The sequence below is a fragment of the Sphaerodactylus townsendi genome, linkage group LG06, assembly GCF_021028975.2.
Source record: "Sphaerodactylus townsendi isolate TG3544 linkage group LG06, MPM_Stown_v2.3, whole genome shotgun sequence".
Taxonomy (NCBI): Eukaryota; Metazoa; Chordata; class Lepidosauria; order Squamata; family Sphaerodactylidae; genus Sphaerodactylus; species Sphaerodactylus townsendi.
The window spans coordinates 84404295-84423703 of record NC_059430.1 but is presented as its reverse complement, the minus strand read 5'-3'; the positions used below and the strand labels follow the sequence as shown (position 1 = coordinate 84423703).

The window sequence follows — 19409 nt, the reverse complement described above, 5'->3', positions numbered from 1 at the left end:
CCCAATATAGCTACATTTTGGGTTTGTGGGTCCCTCTACTGAGCCCAAATGTCTTGGCACTTGGACTTTCACTCCGAAGTCCAAACTAATAGCATAAGCTGCTGTGGCTCTCTGTCAATCTTATTTTTCTTATCTGAATTGTTCATAGTGTTAAGTTGTATCTCTCCTCAAAAGTATAATTCTGCAGCACAAATCTGGACCTCTTTAGTATGTCTTGGGCAATAGTGCTTACCGTATATACTCGTGTATAAGTCGACCTGCATATAAGTCGAGGCACCTAATTTTACCACAAAAAACTGGGAAAACTTATTGACTTGTGTATAAGTCAAGGGTGGGAAATGCAGCAGCTACTGGTAAATTTCAAAAATAAAAAATAGATACCAATAAAATTACATTAATTGAGGCATCAGTGTTTTTGAATATTTATTTCAAAGAAAAACAGTAAACTACTTAAAAAGTGCAACAATAACTTTAAAAGTGCAAATCCTTAGCTCAATCAGCAACCAATAACTTTAACAATATCAACAATAACTTTAAAAATGCAAAAACCTTAGCTCAATCAGCAACCAAGCTAAAACACCAGAGTTAAAATCCTTCACAACTGGATTCTTCCTCCTCATCTATATGTCCAAATGTAACCCAACTTAGATTTTAAGAGGGATATTATCAGAAATGGAGCTTAAGTCTTTGACAGTGTGATCCCACCTTGTGACCCTTCACATTCACCAGACTTACAACAAAAGAAACTTTAAATCTGTTTTCTGTTTCATAAACAATAATGTGCAATGTAACAATGAAATATGGCAAACCAATACAGAAACAATAATCAACATATAATAGTTCTGGCCTGTTATGCAAGACAGACTAGCAGGGTCTCAGTCCTTTAGTTCTCTCTAGCTGTATACAGCCTCCAAGCCTCTTAACTGAACTCTGTGAAGAAACCAAACTATTAGGTTGGTTTTTTGTAGAGTGGGGAAGAGACCATAACAAAGGAAACCAAAATACAAACTAATAGTCAATCAATGTAAACGCAATATCCCCTTCTCAACAATTAATAAAAACATTCACATACCAGAAATACAGGCCTCAACCATTCTGAGGAAATGGAGCCTTTCCTTATTTGGAAAATCTGATCTCTTTAGCTCCCCCAATGGACCCTTCGCTCTATACAGTTACCGTATTTCCCAGAGTATGACCTGAGCATAAGTCAAGGGGAGCTTTTTCAGCATTAAAAAGGTACTGAAAAACTCAACTTATACACAAGTTTATACGGTATGCCTATTTTTTTTAAAAAAGTTTTCTATCTCAATTGCAAAGCCTCAGTAAATAAGAACATAAAACAAAGCCCTGCTAGATCAGATCAGTGATCTATGTAGCCTGGCATGCTGTCTCACGTGGTGGTCAACAGTAGGGTTGCCACCCACCAGTTGGTGGCTGGAGATCTCCTGAGAATACAATTGATCTCCAGGCAAAACAGATAAGTTCACCTGGAAAAATTGGCCACTTTGGAAGGTGGACTCTATGACATTATACCTTTCTACTCACAAAACTTTGCCCCCCTCAGGATCCAGTCCACAAATCTCCAGTTATTTCCCAACCCGTAGCTGGTAACCCTACCAGTCAGTTACTCTGGAGAGCCAACAACAGGACATAAAAGCCAAGGCCTTCCCCTAATGCTTTGTATATAGAAAAGAAAGGTGGGGGGGGGGGATCGATGGTTTTCCATTGTGCAATGACTTTTTAGTGTATATCTCCTCCAAGGACTTTCCTTACTGTGACCTGCAAGTCTTCAAAAATAGTGAGGGCTGCGAAATGAACCTTGTGTGGGACTGACTATTCAAGGCTGACTATTTTTAAGGTAGGAAAGTCCAAGTGGCGAACAGTCCTAAAACAATGTTAGAAGCAAGCTTTATCAGAACATGGTAACAAGTGATTTTACTGTGTTGGAATTCTTTCAGGTTATTCTTCACTGAGGGGCAAATTCACCTCACTGTGATTCTTCTGCAGCTGGCTTTTAGACTTTTGTCCCTGAAGTGAAAAGTCAAAATGATCCTTTCTCAGCACAGAAGCAGACCACATTTTTTTCTTAACACCACACAAAGAAGATTGGAGGGCAGGTCATGGTTTTTGTTCTGTAATCTGCTGCTCAAAATTGCTGCTTCACATTTCTCCATGGTAAACATGGCCTTGCTTGCTAACTTCAAAAATCCTTGTGTGAAAAGTCCTTGTGGCTCCTTAATGCAGTTTGAAAAATTTTGTTTACTACATTGTGATATCACATACCATTAAATTACCTGTTTCAAAGACAAACCATATTGTAACAGGCTTCAGCCAAGCATCCACGCTCCAAAAAATTGTGGAGGAAGGGGAGGAAAACACAATCATGGTTTGAGTGAATGCTGTCATTTAAAAATCAATAACCTAATACAAAAACAAAACAAACTAATAAAAAGCCCCCAAACAAAACATAAGCATCCCAGCAGAAGAACCCACTCTCCTCAGAATCTTTTCGCTTTGTTATCTGAAGTGAGAGAATTTTTTCATAGATCCAAGGTCAGTTCTATGCAGGACAGAAATAGAACTTTGATTTGTACAGAATGCTTGTTGAATTGACTTGTATTTTGTATTAACAGAGAGAACAGAAATAGCTTTGCTGCTTTGATTCAAAAATTTTCCTCCTCACCTCATGGAATCTTGGCACGCACCTTGATTTTTTAAAAATAGTTTGTTTCTTTGTTTTTAAGGCCATTGGGCGTCCACATCTCCCTCCTTACTGGTCTCTGGGCTACCAGCTCTCACGATGGGGATATACTGACATTGCTGCAGTAAAAAAGACTGTCAGGCGCATGGAACAGTATGGCATTCCTCAAGTAAGTGTGCACTTGGGAACATGCATTGAAATTAGTTTCCCCTTTAATAAGAATAACAAGAAGTAATTGCATAATACTATAATATTATCAGAACAATAATATCAGTACAATGAGCATTACATTAATAGTGTGATCTTAAACAGATACCCTTTTAAATCTCTAGGTTTAGGATTGCATTGTAAGGGAGCAATCCTAAACAGATCTAATTGGCAGTCTCATTTTATACAGTGGGGCTTACTCCTAGGAAACTATTCTTTGTACTGAAACCTAATTCTGCTAGTGATAATGCTAGCATAAATAGTATAATATATTATGGTGGTATTTTCACTGGTAGTATTAGTATCATGTAAATGGTATAAGTAATAAGTACAATCATTCTTTTTTCAGAATTGAATTACAGTAATAGAGGTGATGTTTTTTTAAAAGACGCAAATATGTCACATCTACAAAAGAACACTACAAGGACATAGATTTAGTTCTAAAGAGCATCTTTGTAATTTAGTTTGGTGAAGTCTATAGTAGGAATTTTGCAGGATGACTTCTGTATCAGTTTTTACTATGATGTTAATGCAAGTGGAATTCTAAATGTGATCAACTGTGCCAATTTGGCTTCAGTGCATAAAAGATGCTCACTCCAATGAGTTATCCTTTCAATTGGCAGGATGTCCAGTATGCAGACATTGACTACATGGACCAGCAACGAGACTTCACTTATGACAAAGAAAAATATGCAGGCCTGCCAGAGTTCATTCAAGAGATGAAGAATGAAGGACTGCATTATGTTATCATTCTGGTAAACTTTCAAAACTTTTCTTCTAAACTCCCTGCTTATATTAAGATTGCATTGCTTTGGGTCAGTAGGTGTTCTTCTACGCACAGTGACAACCTTCTGAGACTATTGGAAGAGTTTAGATGGATATAACTCTGCCTTGGATTGCACTATAAATCCAGTATTATTCTCTCTATTTTCCTTTGTAATAGGATTTTGTTCAGTGGGGAAACTAAAAAGCATATCATGCTCCTAGAAACTTTTCATCAGAATTCTGGTCTAGCATTTTTCTTTATAAACCATCAAGGTGACCACCTTTTCTCCCACTCTCTGTTCCCACATTTTTATAGGAAAAAGGCACACCCATAACTTCTTTGGACATTTTACTTAAAAGAAAAAATAGAAGGACCAAACCTAAAACATGTATTCATGCATTACACAAATAATAAGGGAAACTATTTATACATTTTTATAAAGCTAAATGTTTTAGGCATTTCCTTTTTTTGACATAACCTATTTTTTTGTACTTGAAAATTGTACCGACACACAAAAAATAAAAGTTTATCAAGTTATTAAGTACTGCACTGAATATTAATCCTTAGAAACAATTTTTTATCACTTGATCATTAAGCATCCAAATAAAATTAAGTCTTTGCTGATGTTACAAATAAAATGTCTCATTTTCTTTATTGGTTCTTGTTTTAACAGTTCGTAACATTCAAAACCAGTGGTCATCAATTTTTTTCTGTTTTGTCTAAATACTCTATTTATGGTATTCAATTGTCCATAAACTTAATTAAGGTCTTCTCTTTGATAAGTCAATTTGGCCATCTCTGCCAACTCTTAATACCTTCATCCATCATTCTTCAATTATAGGTATAGCTGGAGTTTTCAATTTCTGACCATATAGTATTCTTGCTGCTGCTGTCATATACAAGAACAAAGTTCCATGTTTTCTTTCCAAAGATCTATCCATAAATCCCAACAGATAAACCTCAGATTTCATTTGTATGTTAGTCTTTAAAATCTTTTGAATTATTGTAGACATTTAAAGAATTTGGGCAAAGCTTGGTGAAGAATCAGCAAAGTTTATTTAAGATACGTTTCTTGCAAGCAACGGGCGTCTGTCAACAGAGAGAGGCGCACCTAACAGTCACAAACATCATGCATATATTCCCTTCAGATGAGTGGGCGTTCTCCCTCCCCTTGACTCCCACTGGGAGGGCCAAGGGTTTACAGACTAAGGCATGGTCCAATTACAGACATTGTCTCTGTCCCCTATTTGCCCTTCCACTTCCAAGAATTGTTCTCAACTTTCCACTTATTACCTCTTCTATCTGTCTGTTGGAAAGGTCACCTTTGTTCTTTTCTAGCACCCACTCAAAACTCCCTTCACACCACCTTCCCCAGCGCACAGCTTCTGCTCTACTAGTCTAAGACTTGTTTTCTATACTTTTGTGGTTAACATGTCTTGCGACTTCTTTGTTCATTTTTCCAATATACCTACTAGATAAGCTGGCTATGCGGTTTGGCGTTTCCTACTGCACAACCCACTCTTTGCCCGTTTGACCTCCTAACATTAGTCTATTTAGCTTTTCATAAAGCAAGAAAGAAAAATACAATTTGCCTCTAACCCACTAGGTTATAGGGATACATATAAATCCATATTTCATGCTTAATTGATATACATATATAGATATTGAAAAAGCCACATACTAAACTATAGGACTACATATAAACCCATATTTCATTCTTAATGGTATATATTGAAAAAGCAATATTTTTTTATTTATCACAGTGACCCATTATGCTCAAGGTCTCTGCCATTTGCCAGGAGTCTGTTGTGGCAAGATTTCTTGTATGGACATATTTCCCCGAGCCTTGCTTTCTTTTTCCGTTGTCCCCACAGCAAGCAACACCACTTGTTGTGTGACTTGTTGTGTGCCATGTTTGCCTAGGCCTACTGGTGCAAAAAGCTGTGTTGGCATGGCGGGGGTGGGCTGAGAGGTAGAGACAGCATTATTCAGCTTCTTCTCGGTCTTTGCCTTCTTGAATGCCAGCACTAGGGGCTCCTTTTAGAGGCCTAAGCCCACAGATCTGAATGGTGGGCTTCTCGGCAGTGGGGGAGGCTTTTTTGTTTTTAGCCTCCCCATGCTGCCAAGAAGCCTTCCTGGAGGTGGCACAGCAGTGATGAAGTGGCTCTGCAGCTCGCTGCTGCAGGCTCTGGATTGGGCTGTAAATCCAGGAGTCTTCTGTTTCTGTCTGTAATCCGTTCTTTCAAACTAAACAGCAGGGAGCAAAATACAACTTCAAATCTGGTAGAGCTAGGATCCCCCCCCTCCTTTCTTTTGCATCTTGGAGTAACTTTTACCTGATTCGAGGTCTTTTCCCTTACCAGATAAAATTTATTATATCTTTCTGCCATTGTTTGAGTAAAGTTTCATTTAGCAAAATGTTAATCTAAATCACTGTACATCTTCCCAGAAGCGATACTTGTAATTTACTCCATTTTGATGTATTTTTTAAAACTTCACTCCATGTTTTACATATGGAACTTGCAGTCTTAAATTCAATTCACAAAGTTTTTCCAGTTCTCAGAATCTGCTGCAGCCCAGCTCCACCACCAGAAGTCCTCTGTGTATTTCCCTTCTCATAATCATTACAATAGTGGAGGCCTGACTGTATGAAAATATCTGATAAACTTTTCAGTAGTATGGTGGGAATCTGGTTGTTTTAAGTGAGTGTTATTTGAGACAGTAGTAGAACTTGTAGACTGCCATATGCTTGCATTCTTATGAAAAGGAACTGCATTTTAGAAGAGATTTGTAAAATTCCAGTTGCTAACACTTTAGAGAAGAAGAAGAGTTTGGATTTATATCCTCCCTTTCTCTCCTGCAGGAGACTCAAAGGGACTTACAATCTCCTTCCCCCCTCACAACAAACACCCTGTGAGGTGGGTGGGGCTGAGAGCGCTCCGAAAAGCTGTGACTAGCCCAAGGTAACCCATCTGGCGTGTGTGGGAGTGCACAGGCTAATCTGAATTCCCCAGATAAGCCTCCACAGCTGAAGTGGCAGAGCGGGGAATCAAACCCGGTTCCTCCAGATTAGAATGCACTTGCTCTTTTTTTTATAGTTAAAGTTTGTATTGTAACTTGAAATTATAAAAAAAGAAAAATGAAGTTACATTGTTCTGTGTCTTGTAATACATCCACAGATACCTTTACACATCCATGCAAAATTTCATAAATTACTACAATTATAGTTAAATTCAAATAGCAGGGTTAAAAGCAGGAGCTTCCTCTGTGTCCGCCGAGAACCAAAAAGAAAAATAAAGAAAACAATATCGTAGATCTACTCTCTCTAATAATAATACACTAACGTATATTATTTAACTATTATACAAATCAAAGTGTCTCTACTATTGTGCTATCAAGATATAAAACTTATTTATAAGGATTTATATTAAAATAAAGCATAAGAAAGCATCTGATGACTTGTCCTTTGTATTGACTGAAGACTTCCATTCATAATTCTACTTGCTTAAACATAAAAAAAAATTGATATAAGATGAAGAGCATAACCAGTACAATTTTGCATAATCAACAGATACTCTTATATTAATATATTTAATTAATTTGTCTTTGTTTCCAAATACTGAATGAATGGTTTCCCTGTTTTATGAAAGCTGGTTAGCGGCAAGTCTTTAAGATAAACAGAAAGTTTGTCTGTATTCATAATTTCTGCTACAGCTTTAAACCAAGCGTTGCAACTAGGAGTTTTTCTATTTTTCCAATTTTTTGTCACTTGAATTCTTGCTACTGTTGAAAAGTACAAAAACAGATTAATGTTGTCTACCTTCAAATTGTCTTGGAAAATTCCCAATAGGTAATTTTCTGGTAGCATTTGAAATTTCTGAACCAGAATCTTCTGGACCTTTTTATGGATTTTTTTCCAAAACCCTTTCAGTCTTTTACAACTCCACCATTGGTGGAAATATGTGCCTATCTACACTTCCAACAATAAGGAGATTTTATCAATTTTCGCTAATTTGAGAGGTGTAAGGTACCACCTATGAAATACCTTATTAAAAGTTTCTTTCAAATCTATGCTCAGAGTATATTTATCATGGTTCTTCCATGCTTCTTCCCAATTTTTGTACATTAAATTTTTACCTATGACCTGGGCACATTTAATCATCACTTCCTCAATAGTCTCATGTTCTAGATTTATTTCCAGGAGAAATTTGTATATTTTACTTACCAACTTATTATCTGATTCCCGTAGAATCACATCCAGTTTATTGTACTTGCGTTCAAATCCTTTAGTATGTGCATCTTTCAGAAAGGCTTCTCTAAGTTGCACATAGGTGAATTAATGACAATTATCTGTTCCTATTTGAATATTATCTCTATTTGCTGTCTGAGGGAAGTAGCTAAGAACCCTCCAGAACTTACAATAAATTGAGTGCAACATGCTTTTCTTGTGTGGTAAAAAGTTGGCCATAGCCATTTTATTTAACAAAATTGGTTCAAGGCAAACAAAGCGTATGGCGCAGCATGGGGGTCTGATCTGTGTGCTGGGCAGCCCGAGTGCTGTCCCCCAGACACCTAAATTTTTCTACAGCACGCTTGCTGCTGAAAAATTAACGCCCCCTGGAGCAGCTGTGAGATTCCAGATGGGCGGTTGCCACTTCCTGAAGACTCCAGGGCGCCCCGCGTCATTGCCGGGCGCCAAGAAGAACCAAAGCCTCGCGAGCAGAGAGAACTCGCGAGGCAGCCGGGAAGGCGGCCGCCCGTGGGAGGCTGTCCCTTCCCCAGCAGCAATGGCGACCGCAGTAATTCGCGGCCGCTTATTTTTCAAGATTGGTTTATCATTCTCCCATCTTATTAAGTTTTTATATATTGGCCAGTCATTATTACCATAACATTGTCTATTTTGAGAGTCTTCCAATCTTGAGACCCATAATGGTAGTTTGCTATAAAGATTCGTCTTGTATTTCTCCCAAATTATTATAAGGGGTCTTCGTATGGCATGATCTTTAAAATTTATATTGGCCAGAGATATTTGTGCCAGCCCCAACTATTATCAAAACCTTCTAACTGTAAAATTTGGTTATTTGTTAACATAATCCAGTCTTGAATCCAAATCAAAGCATTGGTGTCATGATACAATTTAAGATTGGGTAATGCCCAACCACCTCTCTCTTTAGAATTTATTAATTAAGTGTATTTAATTCTTGGTCTCTTGCTATTCCATACAAATTTCGTTAAAGTTTGCCTCCATTCTGTAAATATTTTAGAAGATGTAATAATTGGAATATTTCTACACAAATACATCAATTTTGGTAGTATCGTCATTTTTATAAGGGCAATTCGTCCTGAAAAGGAGATGTTTAAGTTTTCCCATTTATTCAGGTCTTGTTTTAGTTCTCGCCATAATTTCTCATAGTTATTTCTGTATAAATTATTGTTCCTTTTTTTCTAGAAAGATTCCAAGATATTTTATCTTTGAAGTTTGATGTATACCTGACATATTTATTAATTTTTTCTCTTGTTCTTTTGTCAAATGAAATAAGAACATTTTTGTCTTTTCTTTATTGAGAATAAATCCTGCATTCTCTCCATAGTCTTGTATTAACTGTATTAGTGGAGTTAATTTTTCCTGGGGATTATCCACAAACAGGACTATATCGTCTGCAGATGCCTTAAGTTTTACCTTTTCTTTTTTTATTTTTGTTCCATCTAAATTTTGGTTTTCTCTTGTTTTATTTAATAATATTTCTAATATCGCATTAAACAGTAGGGGTGACTGAATTTTTTTCCAATTTTAGGTCTTTATCTGCATATAGTTTTTCAAAGTATTGTTTTAGCTCATTTTGAATAATTTTTGGATCATTAATTATTTTTCCACCTATTTTCAAGCTATTTATTTGTCTCCATTCTTTTTCCCATTTTATTTTGGCCATTAGCCACTTTCCCGATTTATTGGCCAGAACAAATTTTTTTTCCTTAATACATTTTACATTTTTGGCCAATTTATCTGACCACATACCTTGCAATTCCTTTCTTTTAATATATAATTTCTCTTTGATTTGCTCACTTTTTGGTTTTGTCTGTTTTTCTAACGACCAAATTTCGTTAAGAATCGTATTTTTGTCTTTTTCTTTCTTCTTTTTGACTATACATTCATTTTGTATTAATAAACCTCTTGAATATGCTTTACATGTTTCCCATATTGTTTTTTCATCCTGAATTGAGCCTATATTAATTTTTAAAAATTCTATCAGTTCATTTGCAAGTTTCTCTACCGTCTTATCATTATCCAGCAACCAATCCTTCATTCTCCATATTTGATGTTTCCTTTGTGTCTCTACTTCCCACAAAATAGATCCATGATCAGAAATTACTTTTGGTCCAATTTCTATCTTTTTTGTTCTTCTTAACAGATTGCCTGTTGCCCAAATCATATCAATCCTCGATGAGGATTTGTCCCTATATGAATAGTATGTATAGTCCCTAACATTTTTATTCTTTTCTCTCCAAATATCTTTTAATTGGGTCAAATCTATAAGGCATTTAAATGGTCTTGGGAGTATCCTAGTTCTCTTTGGTTTTAATATTTTAATATTTTGATTACTTTTATCTATCTTTGTATCTATTACACTGTTAAAATCTCCCAGAATTACAATATTAACCACTACACCAGTGCTCTTAACCACTACGCCACTGCTGCTCCTAGAAGGCCTATAGATTTCATTGCTGATTAACTGATTGAACATGTGAGATGGCAACTGCATTCATGTTGTAAACGTTGAGCTGGCCATCAGCATGAAACATACACTGAGTTTATATATGGGACTTGCAGTGATTTGGGAAACTAAAAAGACCCAGACTACAAAGAAATAAGACTTTTATTGATTTATACTCAATTTTTCTTCCCAGTGGGGACCCAAAGCTGCTTACAACATTGTTCTTCCTACCTTCATTTTACCTTAACAATCACCCTACGATGTATGTTAGGCTAAGAGAGTGTGACTTGCCTAAGGTCACCCAGCAAGCTTCCATGGCAGAGTAAGGATTTGAATCTTTCAGATCCTAGGCCAGTGCTTTAACTAGAAGAATATACAGTGGAAGTGCACAAAACCTCATGAAAATCCCAACTTAATTGCTTAGTTCTAACAAGCAATTCCTCAGCACACAATAATGCCAAGCTGTTTTTAGTAAATGCATCACCAAATGAAACACATTAAGAATTCTTGATGTGTCCTGTAGACTAGCAGGGCCAGGTGATATAATTGCCAGAACACCCACTTATAGATGAAGAGCCCTTTTTGCTTTCTCGCTGTGCTGCATGCTGATGAAAACATTAGAAAAATTGGAGAGGGGCTAGTATAATCTACGGATGAATGCAAATGTGTTCAGGTGCAGTGGCATTCTTTGGCTGCTGGGGAATGAAGCCTGTTCCCTTCTCCAGGAGGCCATTACATTCGGAAGAGAACTTTGGAGATGCATATCTCTCATTAAGGTGTCATCATGGGAATTGAGTGAGTACATTTGACAGGCAATTTTGATCATACTGTAGCCTTACCTTGCCACTAAAAGACACTAATAAATTGTAGTCTAGGACAATCCTCCTTAATTTTTGGCTTATGGTTGGGATCTACAGAACTGTACCATTAGTTCTATACATCCAACTGTGTGTTTAGCTTGAAGTTCTTAAACAGCATGTCCCTCATTTGCACTATTTGGCCAACCACTTATGAAAATGAGGAGACTTTCAAAATCACATTGTGATAAGGGGGAGGGGTGTGAGAGAAAAGAGCAAATTTTTTCCCTCAAAGGACAAAACTCTAGTGCTCAAGCCCATTAACTCAAAGGTGTTTCTTTGATCTAGTCCTCTGAATTTGAAGAAAAATAAGTATTTGAAGACCTACTCCAGATATTTTAAAACATGTATAAAGCAGTCATCTCTCATCCCATCCCACATATTCTGAATAACAACACCATCAATACATGAATGATACATTTTTCTCCTATTTTTAGCAGAATTAAATTAAGTGAGTACACAGACAGGCTGTCCCCTTAACTGACTGGGAACATTCCTGGAGCACTGGAGCATTCCTGGGAACTGACTGGGAACATTCCAGGAGCAAGCTGAACCAAGTGGTCGCTGTGGTGTTGGCAGCATCCAATTGGCTTAGTCCCAACCCATGGTGAGGACAGCAGCAGTGTAGGCTTGCCCACTGCATCTATGTCCTCTTTCATTGTTATGTTGGCTCAGTTTGTTCCAAGACTGTTTTCATGCCCTAATCGACCCATCAGGGTTGCCAACAAAACTACTGGACACACCTGATACAAATTTATCAATCCCCCCCCCCCCAACAGACACACACACTCTAACTTCTGGAACTTATGTATTTCTGAGTAGACCTACCTGAGTTTTCTCCCTGAATGAAGTAGGTTGGACTAAGAAAATAAGGTTACCCAGTAAGCTTCCATGGCAGAGTGGGGATTGGAACCTGGGTCTCCCAGTTTTCTAGTCTGACACTAACCCCTCTAACCATTCAGACACCTTGTTTAACTGCTCTTGGAAATTGTACTCTGGAAAGAGGGTCTTGCAGAACTACTGCTGCCAGAGTTCCTTGGAAATGTTAGAAAGTTACACTGGTATAAAGAGTATAGATTTGACCTTAAAAGTCTGTCATGCTGCAGAAATTTACAAGGTACTTCTAAATTGTCCACAGATATCTTATAAGCATCCTAGGAGAAACAGCCTTGCAAATAGAACCGTCCAGGAAGCATTTTCCTTTCAAACAAACAATTTCCTTTCAAACAAACAAACAAACAAACAAACAAACAAACAAACAAACAAAGACCTTTAATGGCATAACAGAGAAATATATAAAATCAGTATAAAATACAAAAGTATAGCAGTACATTAATTCAAGTTCTGTTGTATAGCAACATAGGCTAAAAACTCAGCCACTTCAGAATTACCTCTAAATATCTTGCATGGCTGAAGAAGCTGTCTGGAGGACAGGGCTTCATTTCAGTCCTGGACTGCTAGGAGTATTCTAAGCACCACTGGGCATGTGTAGTGTATTTCTCTAACCCCTAAATAATGGCAGCTCATAATTTTAGGACCCAACCTAAATATGTGATTAGTATCTCCCATGGTTCTTTAAAGTTGTGGATGTGGGGGGAATTTGGATTAAGATCATGATTTTTGTTGTTGGTTCTCTGCTGACATTCAAAAGTGATTTGCCAATGCCTGCCTCTGTAGCACTTTCTAGGTCTTCTTTGGTGGTCTTGCAATCAATACTAATCAGGTCTGACACTATTTAGCTTCTTAGATCTGATGAGATTGGGCTAGCCTCAGCTATCCAGGTCAGGACACCATGATACTGGGGGAGGTTATTTTAATTCATTCCCTGGCTTGTTTTCCTATGGTCCTCTCATCTTTCTCCCCGCACCAATGGGGGAAAACAGATAGCTACCTTTAGGGGTTCTGATGATTGGAGACTGAGATTAGAAAAATGGGAATTAAAGGAGGAAGAAATAAAAAGCTCTTCTAAGGGCACTGACCTTGATCTAATTCACTTCCCTGCAGCTTTCAGCCTTTAAGAAACTCACAGGGTATTGTCATTGGAGATCTCCCAGGTCATATTCAGTTACCCTGTTTCCCCGAATATAAGACATCCCCAGAAAATAAGACAAAGTAGAGGTTTTGCTGAAGTGCGAAATACAAGGCATCCCCCAAAAGTAAGACGTAGCAAAGTTTTTGTTTGGAAGCATGCCTGATGAACAGAATACAGAAATATAAGACATCCCCTAAAAATAAGACATAGCGCATCTTTGGGAGCAAAAATTAATATAAGACACTGTCTTCTATTGGGGGAAACACGGTAGGCCTTTTAAAAACTCTGAGCATGACAATTCTGTATCTGGATACCAGATTTCTGGAGCCTTTTTAACCCATTTGAAAAAACCAACCTTGAATGCAGGCAACTTATTCTTTCCCCTCTTGAAGAGGGTAAGACAAAGAATCCCAGTGGGGTAGCTGATTGTGTTAGGGGCAAAAGAGGCTGACTAAAAAATTATCTCCCCCCCCCCCCGTAGAAATAAAACAAAATTTGTTTCCTGAGGATGGCAGCCCATGGCTCATGTTCCAGCTTTCTCCTCACCCCTCAAGACTTCCTGCCCCACCTCACCAGTGGGTTGGGTGCAGTTAGGTCCCTTCTTCTCCCAGCTTATGAGGTAATCATGTTGCAAAAGTTTCCCTCCCAAACTCTGTGGGTGGGTAGCTACTGAAGCAGCAACAGTCCTCTTCAATCCAACTAGCAAGGGCAAGCCTGGGATGCCAATGCTCCCCTCTAGGTGAAAGGAACCTGCATTTACTGGTCAACTGCAGCAGCAGGGAGCAGGGCCACTGAGAGGCTCAAGTGTAGCCTTGCAGAGTTGTTGGGCTGATGCAGCAGCAAAGAGACTGTTCCAGTTCTTTGGCAGAAACATTTAATGCTCTTTCTCTGGAAGACAACTGACCAAAGTTGCATCCAACTAAGGTTGCCTGCACACGGAGATGGCATGTGAAAGACATGGTCATGTGTGTTCCAGCATGCATCAGGAGTAGCTACAGCAACAGTGGGCTGGAGAAAAGTGAGTGGCTGACTGCTCCCAACCTCTGACAAATTCTGCAATCACTTGCAAGCACAGGGAAAAGGGGTGTAGGATGAGGGAGGTGAAGCATGGCTCCAAGAGGCCAGTAGATGATAGACCTTTTGCCATTGTTGCCTGGCAGCAATGCCTTCCAGGCCCAGTTCCTCCCCAACCCTAAAAATACCACACTTTTATATATCTAGTGTTTTCTCAGGTTTTTCCATGAACAGTTCATGGAAATATTGAACTGTTTAGGACAATACTGGACACCTGACAACCCTATCTGCCCATGGTGTGCTAAATTGGTGCCTGGAGTAGTGTGGTCTAGATGAGGGCCAATAAACTGAAGCTCCACAACATTGCCAAGTAAAAACCCTTGTTTATCTGCTTATTAAAAACACTGGTATCCTGCCTTTCTTTGTGGTTCAAGGTGGCTTAAAATAATTGTTAACATTTTTAGCTTAAAAGCAAAAATAACATCTCAAATCCCAAATCTCTCCCACCTCCTCCTCTTAAAAGATGCCTGCCAAGTCATACTCCCCCAAAAGTTCTGGCAATCAGGCAGGCCTCTCAGCATCCCCCCCCCCCACACAAGATCTCCAAGGAGGAGGCCCCCTTCACCCCTGCAGGGAACACATTCCTCAGTGCTGGGGCCACAATGGGAAATACCTGGGCTCTGGTCAATGCTAGGTGGGTCAACCTAAATGGTTTGATGGCTGCCTGATGACCATAGGATATAATAGAAGAAGATGGTCCTTCAAATATGTGAACCCCAGGTCATGAAGGGCTTCAAAGGTCATAGCTAGAATGCTGAATTGAACTTGGAAACAGACTGGCAGGCAGTGTTGCTATTTCAAAATGAGCAACATATGTTCCTGATGGCTAGCCTCTGACAATAATTGGCTGCTGCATGCTGGGCTAGTTGTAGTTTTCCTGTTGACTTTGAGGGCAACCCCGCATACAGTGCATTGCATGAGGCTGGATCATGAGCATGGATCAGCAGGGACATATCAGGAAAGTTTTGGTAATGAGAGAATTGGTGAAACAGAAGCCTGTTTTCCAGTAGTGTCCATGAACATCCCCAAGCTCATAACTTGCTCTAAGAAAACCCAGTGTCAATCCATCTAGAATAGAAGTGTTCAACATTGGCCCTCCAGATGTTCATGGACTATGATTCCAGTGGGAGCTTAATTGTGTCTCTTTCTGCTTCTGTGAATAATTTAAAAATCTGGTTATAACCTTTAACGATCTAAATGGCTTGGTATCAGGATGCCCAGTTTAAACCTCACTTGTGGATGGTTTTCTGAAAATGAAACTTTTATGTGGTGGCACTCTAAATGTGGGGAAGGGAATTCATTTACCATTGCCTTGTGTTTTTAATTTCAGGAACTAACTAAGAATCTTATTTGTATCTAGAAATTTATTTAAGCATCAAGTCATTCAGTTGCTTCAGGACAATGTTGTTTCCAGATATGGTGGGCCCTGGGCAGAATGTTCCCCGCATGCCCGCAGATTCAACCCCTGGCACTCTGCTTGTGCTTCCCTTCCTACCCAGCCTGTGTCCCCCATCTGCAAGCAAACCCTTCCATCACCTGTGCTCACAGCCACCTGCACCATCAGCAACTCTTTTCCTGACACTTCAGGGCAGTGCCACCTTCATGGATTCCAGAAATACTGTCATCATTGTATGCCTTTTTCATGGCCCAGTTGGGAGCACAGGTGGTAGTGGTACAGAGTTTGCCAGCAGATGGGGGAAAGGGCACATGGGGAGAAATTGTGTGTGCGTGCGTGTGTGTCTGTGGCCATAGTCCTATCAGTTTTGGGTCCTAGCAGCTGCCCTTCTATAGGAATAACTGGAATTTTGGACCTCATCATATGAAGACACCTTTGGAAGACATATTCATCCTGTGACAATGGCATATATAAATGGAGATTCCTTCATACTGAAAAAATGAATGTGGGTATTCAACATCAGTATTTCCTGGCTGCTACCTCTCACCCTGTTGCCTCTTGGTAATTTTTTCCCCCCTAAGGATGTCAGGACTTACTCATCATCCTTGAACAATGGCCCCATTTTTTGCTTGTGACTTATTCTGAGTCAGAGCAAGTACATTGTTTGGATACAAAGAGAGATGTTCTAAAAGTAACAATGATTATCAAGTGGAATGATAAACATCTATTACAGCAGAGGAACTTTAATGAGCAAGGTTCCCTACTGCTTGTTAATTCACCCTAAAAAGAGAATTCACTATGAAAGCAAAATCAAGGGGAAATAATTTACAGTGTTCTATGTGGAAGAGACTGTGATTATAAACAATATTGTGGAATTCAGGCAAACTGAAAAAGTAGTGATGTGACAAGATATCATAGAGATCTATGATCTTTGCTGCCTGATTTTGAGGCCTAGGAAATGCAGATTTAGACCTTAATATTAAGGTGTTCTAATTTTGTTGAGCCTTGTTTGTATATTGTAACCAGTGTGAGCTCTGAGAGAATTCACCAGATTGTTTATCACTGAATATATATTTTTAATCAAATTGTATCCTACATTGTGTCAAGACATGCAGAAAAATTAGGAGGCAGCTTGACAGTAGAGTGCCAAGATAACAGAGTGGGCTGCACCACTTTAGACTGTAGGTGGGAAAAATCATATTTCTGAACCCTCCAGTACGTAAAAACACTTTTGAAATAAAAAAATTGCAGAGCAGGCAAAAAGCTGGGCCTTTCTCACTGCTGTGTTCTTTATTCAGGAACTTTATTTTTTACAGGGAGACACATACAGCCCATCAACCACCACTTATAGTTTGAAATGCTGCAGCCTATTTGACTGCCGCAGAATTCTGTTCCCACAACATGCTGCATGTATAGATTGGGTCCTCATCTTCATCCAAAGAGTTCAAACCAAGGCTCATATAGGGGTTCTCATGTGGTTTTTCCTCTGGTCTATTTACCAGACCAGATCCTTTAGCTTCAGCAGCAGAACAACTTGTGTTGTTCAGAAACTTCTCTGGACCATTTTATGAACTGTTGAGTCAATCTCTCATATGAACCGTGGTCCCAAAAGAATAATCAGATAAAAGAATGTCAAAGGTATGTGGAATTGATTTGGAATGCAAAATCAGCCACTGGAGCCCTTTGTTCTCCTTCAGATGACTCTGGAGCTGCATAATGGATTAGATTTAAGCACTGAAATAACCTTTTGGGGGAAAGAAGTATCAGAAGTTCTGATTAGGTATAGCTAATTAAGCTGACGTCACAGAGCACTGACAACCCTTGCGAATCACTTTGTTGGGATATACTACTACAATAGAGAAGCTTTTTACTTCTCTCTAACAAAATCTGAACTTCTTAAACTAAAATTACATACCTAATGAGCACTTGTATTTCTGATTCTGGAGGTATAAACTTTTTATATTTAAAAGGGCCTGCCAAAATGTATTATTATTTTATTTTATTTTCTATTATTTCTGTTTTATTTTCTATTATTTATTTTCTATTATCTTATTTATAGTCTGCCTTTCTCATTGAAGGCATACAATCAGTAGAAAGAAGAGACATCTAATAATGATATAATCTGAAATCTGAAACAAGTCGCCATCAGCTGTTTTTATTAATCTGTTGTGTTGCAACTTTTAATTCATTGTTTTATACTGATTTTATTGTGATATTATATATGTGATGTACACTGGCCTGAGCCTCCCCCTTTGGGGGAGGGCAGTCTAAAAATGTAATTAATAAAATAAAATAATTATTAAACATGGCATGTTAGAGCATTAAAATATGGCACTGTATAAGTAGCAATATAATGCAGTGAAAGCAAGATAAAAACATACAGCTACAGAGAATTCATTTTAATAATATAGTCTGCAGTCCTGTTTTCTTCACTCAAATGTTTCCTGAATCATTCTGTTATATTGCGGCTCTATTCTTTGATTTAAAAATGCCCCCCTAAACAGTTTGTTTTACATAGCTTGTGGAAAACCAAAAGTGTGGATACCTTCCTGACCTTTTTGGGCAGGCTATTCCATAGGGTGGGGCCATTACACAGAATGCATGTCTGTGGACAGTTTGCAGGCTGGCATCTGTAGAATCCCCCATTCAGATGAATGAAGTTATTGTGGCAGAGAATAGAAGGAAAGGTGGTCCTGCAGATGGTCCAAGACCATGAAGGTCTTTGTATGTGATGGCCAGTACTTTGAACTGAACTTGGTAACTGATGGCCAGCCAATGGCATGACTGCAGAAGGAGTATAACATGCATGTTCCAATTAGTTTCTAGTAATAATTGAGCTGCAGCATTCTGCACTAAGTGGAGTTGCCAAGTTCTTTCATATTTACTCTTCTTTTCCAATCTAATGGGTTTAATAACATATTTATAGATTTCTGGTTTACAGACATGTAGAGAGACCAGTCCCCTTTTGAGTAGCATTGTTAAGTTTTTCAGACATTTTCCAACAGATTCTGTCACCATTTCCTTGCTCTTACTGACTCCTGCTTCTCTCTGTGTTTTAATCCCTATGCAGGATCCTTTCCTAACCAAAGATGATCCTCGAGGGATATACAGACCCTATGAACTTGGACAGCAGATAGGAGTCTGGGTGAAGAATGCTGATGGAACTCCAGCTGTTGGGAAAGTAAGTGTCCAACTGAGCAATCCTCTGGTTCAATTACAAGGGTCAGCAACAACATCAAAACTATATTAGCAATGGTAGAAAGCAGATTGCATAACAATAGTGAATCGCTTACAATATTGTCACTCCCATCAGTTACAACATTGGTTCCACCACACCCATCCATTCGCCCAGGGGTGTCCAACTCTGGTGCCATGCCAGCAGGGGCTGATGGGAATTTGTAGTCCATGAACATCTGAAGAGCCAGAGTTGGACACCCCTGCATTAGTCATACAATGAAATTGGCAATCAGCAGAATTCCACAGCAAGATATTCCACCCACTACATATTTTCCCAAATACAGGAAACCAGGACACTGCTCCTGTACTTGCTCAGTGGTTTAAGGAGGCAGTTTGGTATAGCAAGTTTCAGCTCTTCAGTCATGAAAGTGTTAATGATGCTCGTGGTTAGTAAACATTATCTTGATTAGCATAGATCTGCATTAG

The 19409-nt window shown here is 38.7% G+C and overlaps 1 protein-coding gene across 1 annotated transcript in view; it reads left to right on the top strand.

Moving 5' to 3' along the window:
• Positions 1–19409, top strand: part of LOC125435391 (maltase-glucoamylase-like) — a 103974-nt gene that overhangs the window by 44306 nt on the left and 40259 nt on the right. The window contains exons 8-10 of the mRNA XM_048501591.1: positions 2745–2870; positions 3532–3663; positions 18817–18927. Of these exons, the coding sequence (XP_048357548.1) occupies positions 2745–2870; positions 3532–3663; positions 18817–18927 (369 nt within the window). The remainder of the gene's footprint in view (positions 1–2744; positions 2871–3531; positions 3664–18816; positions 18928–19409) is intronic.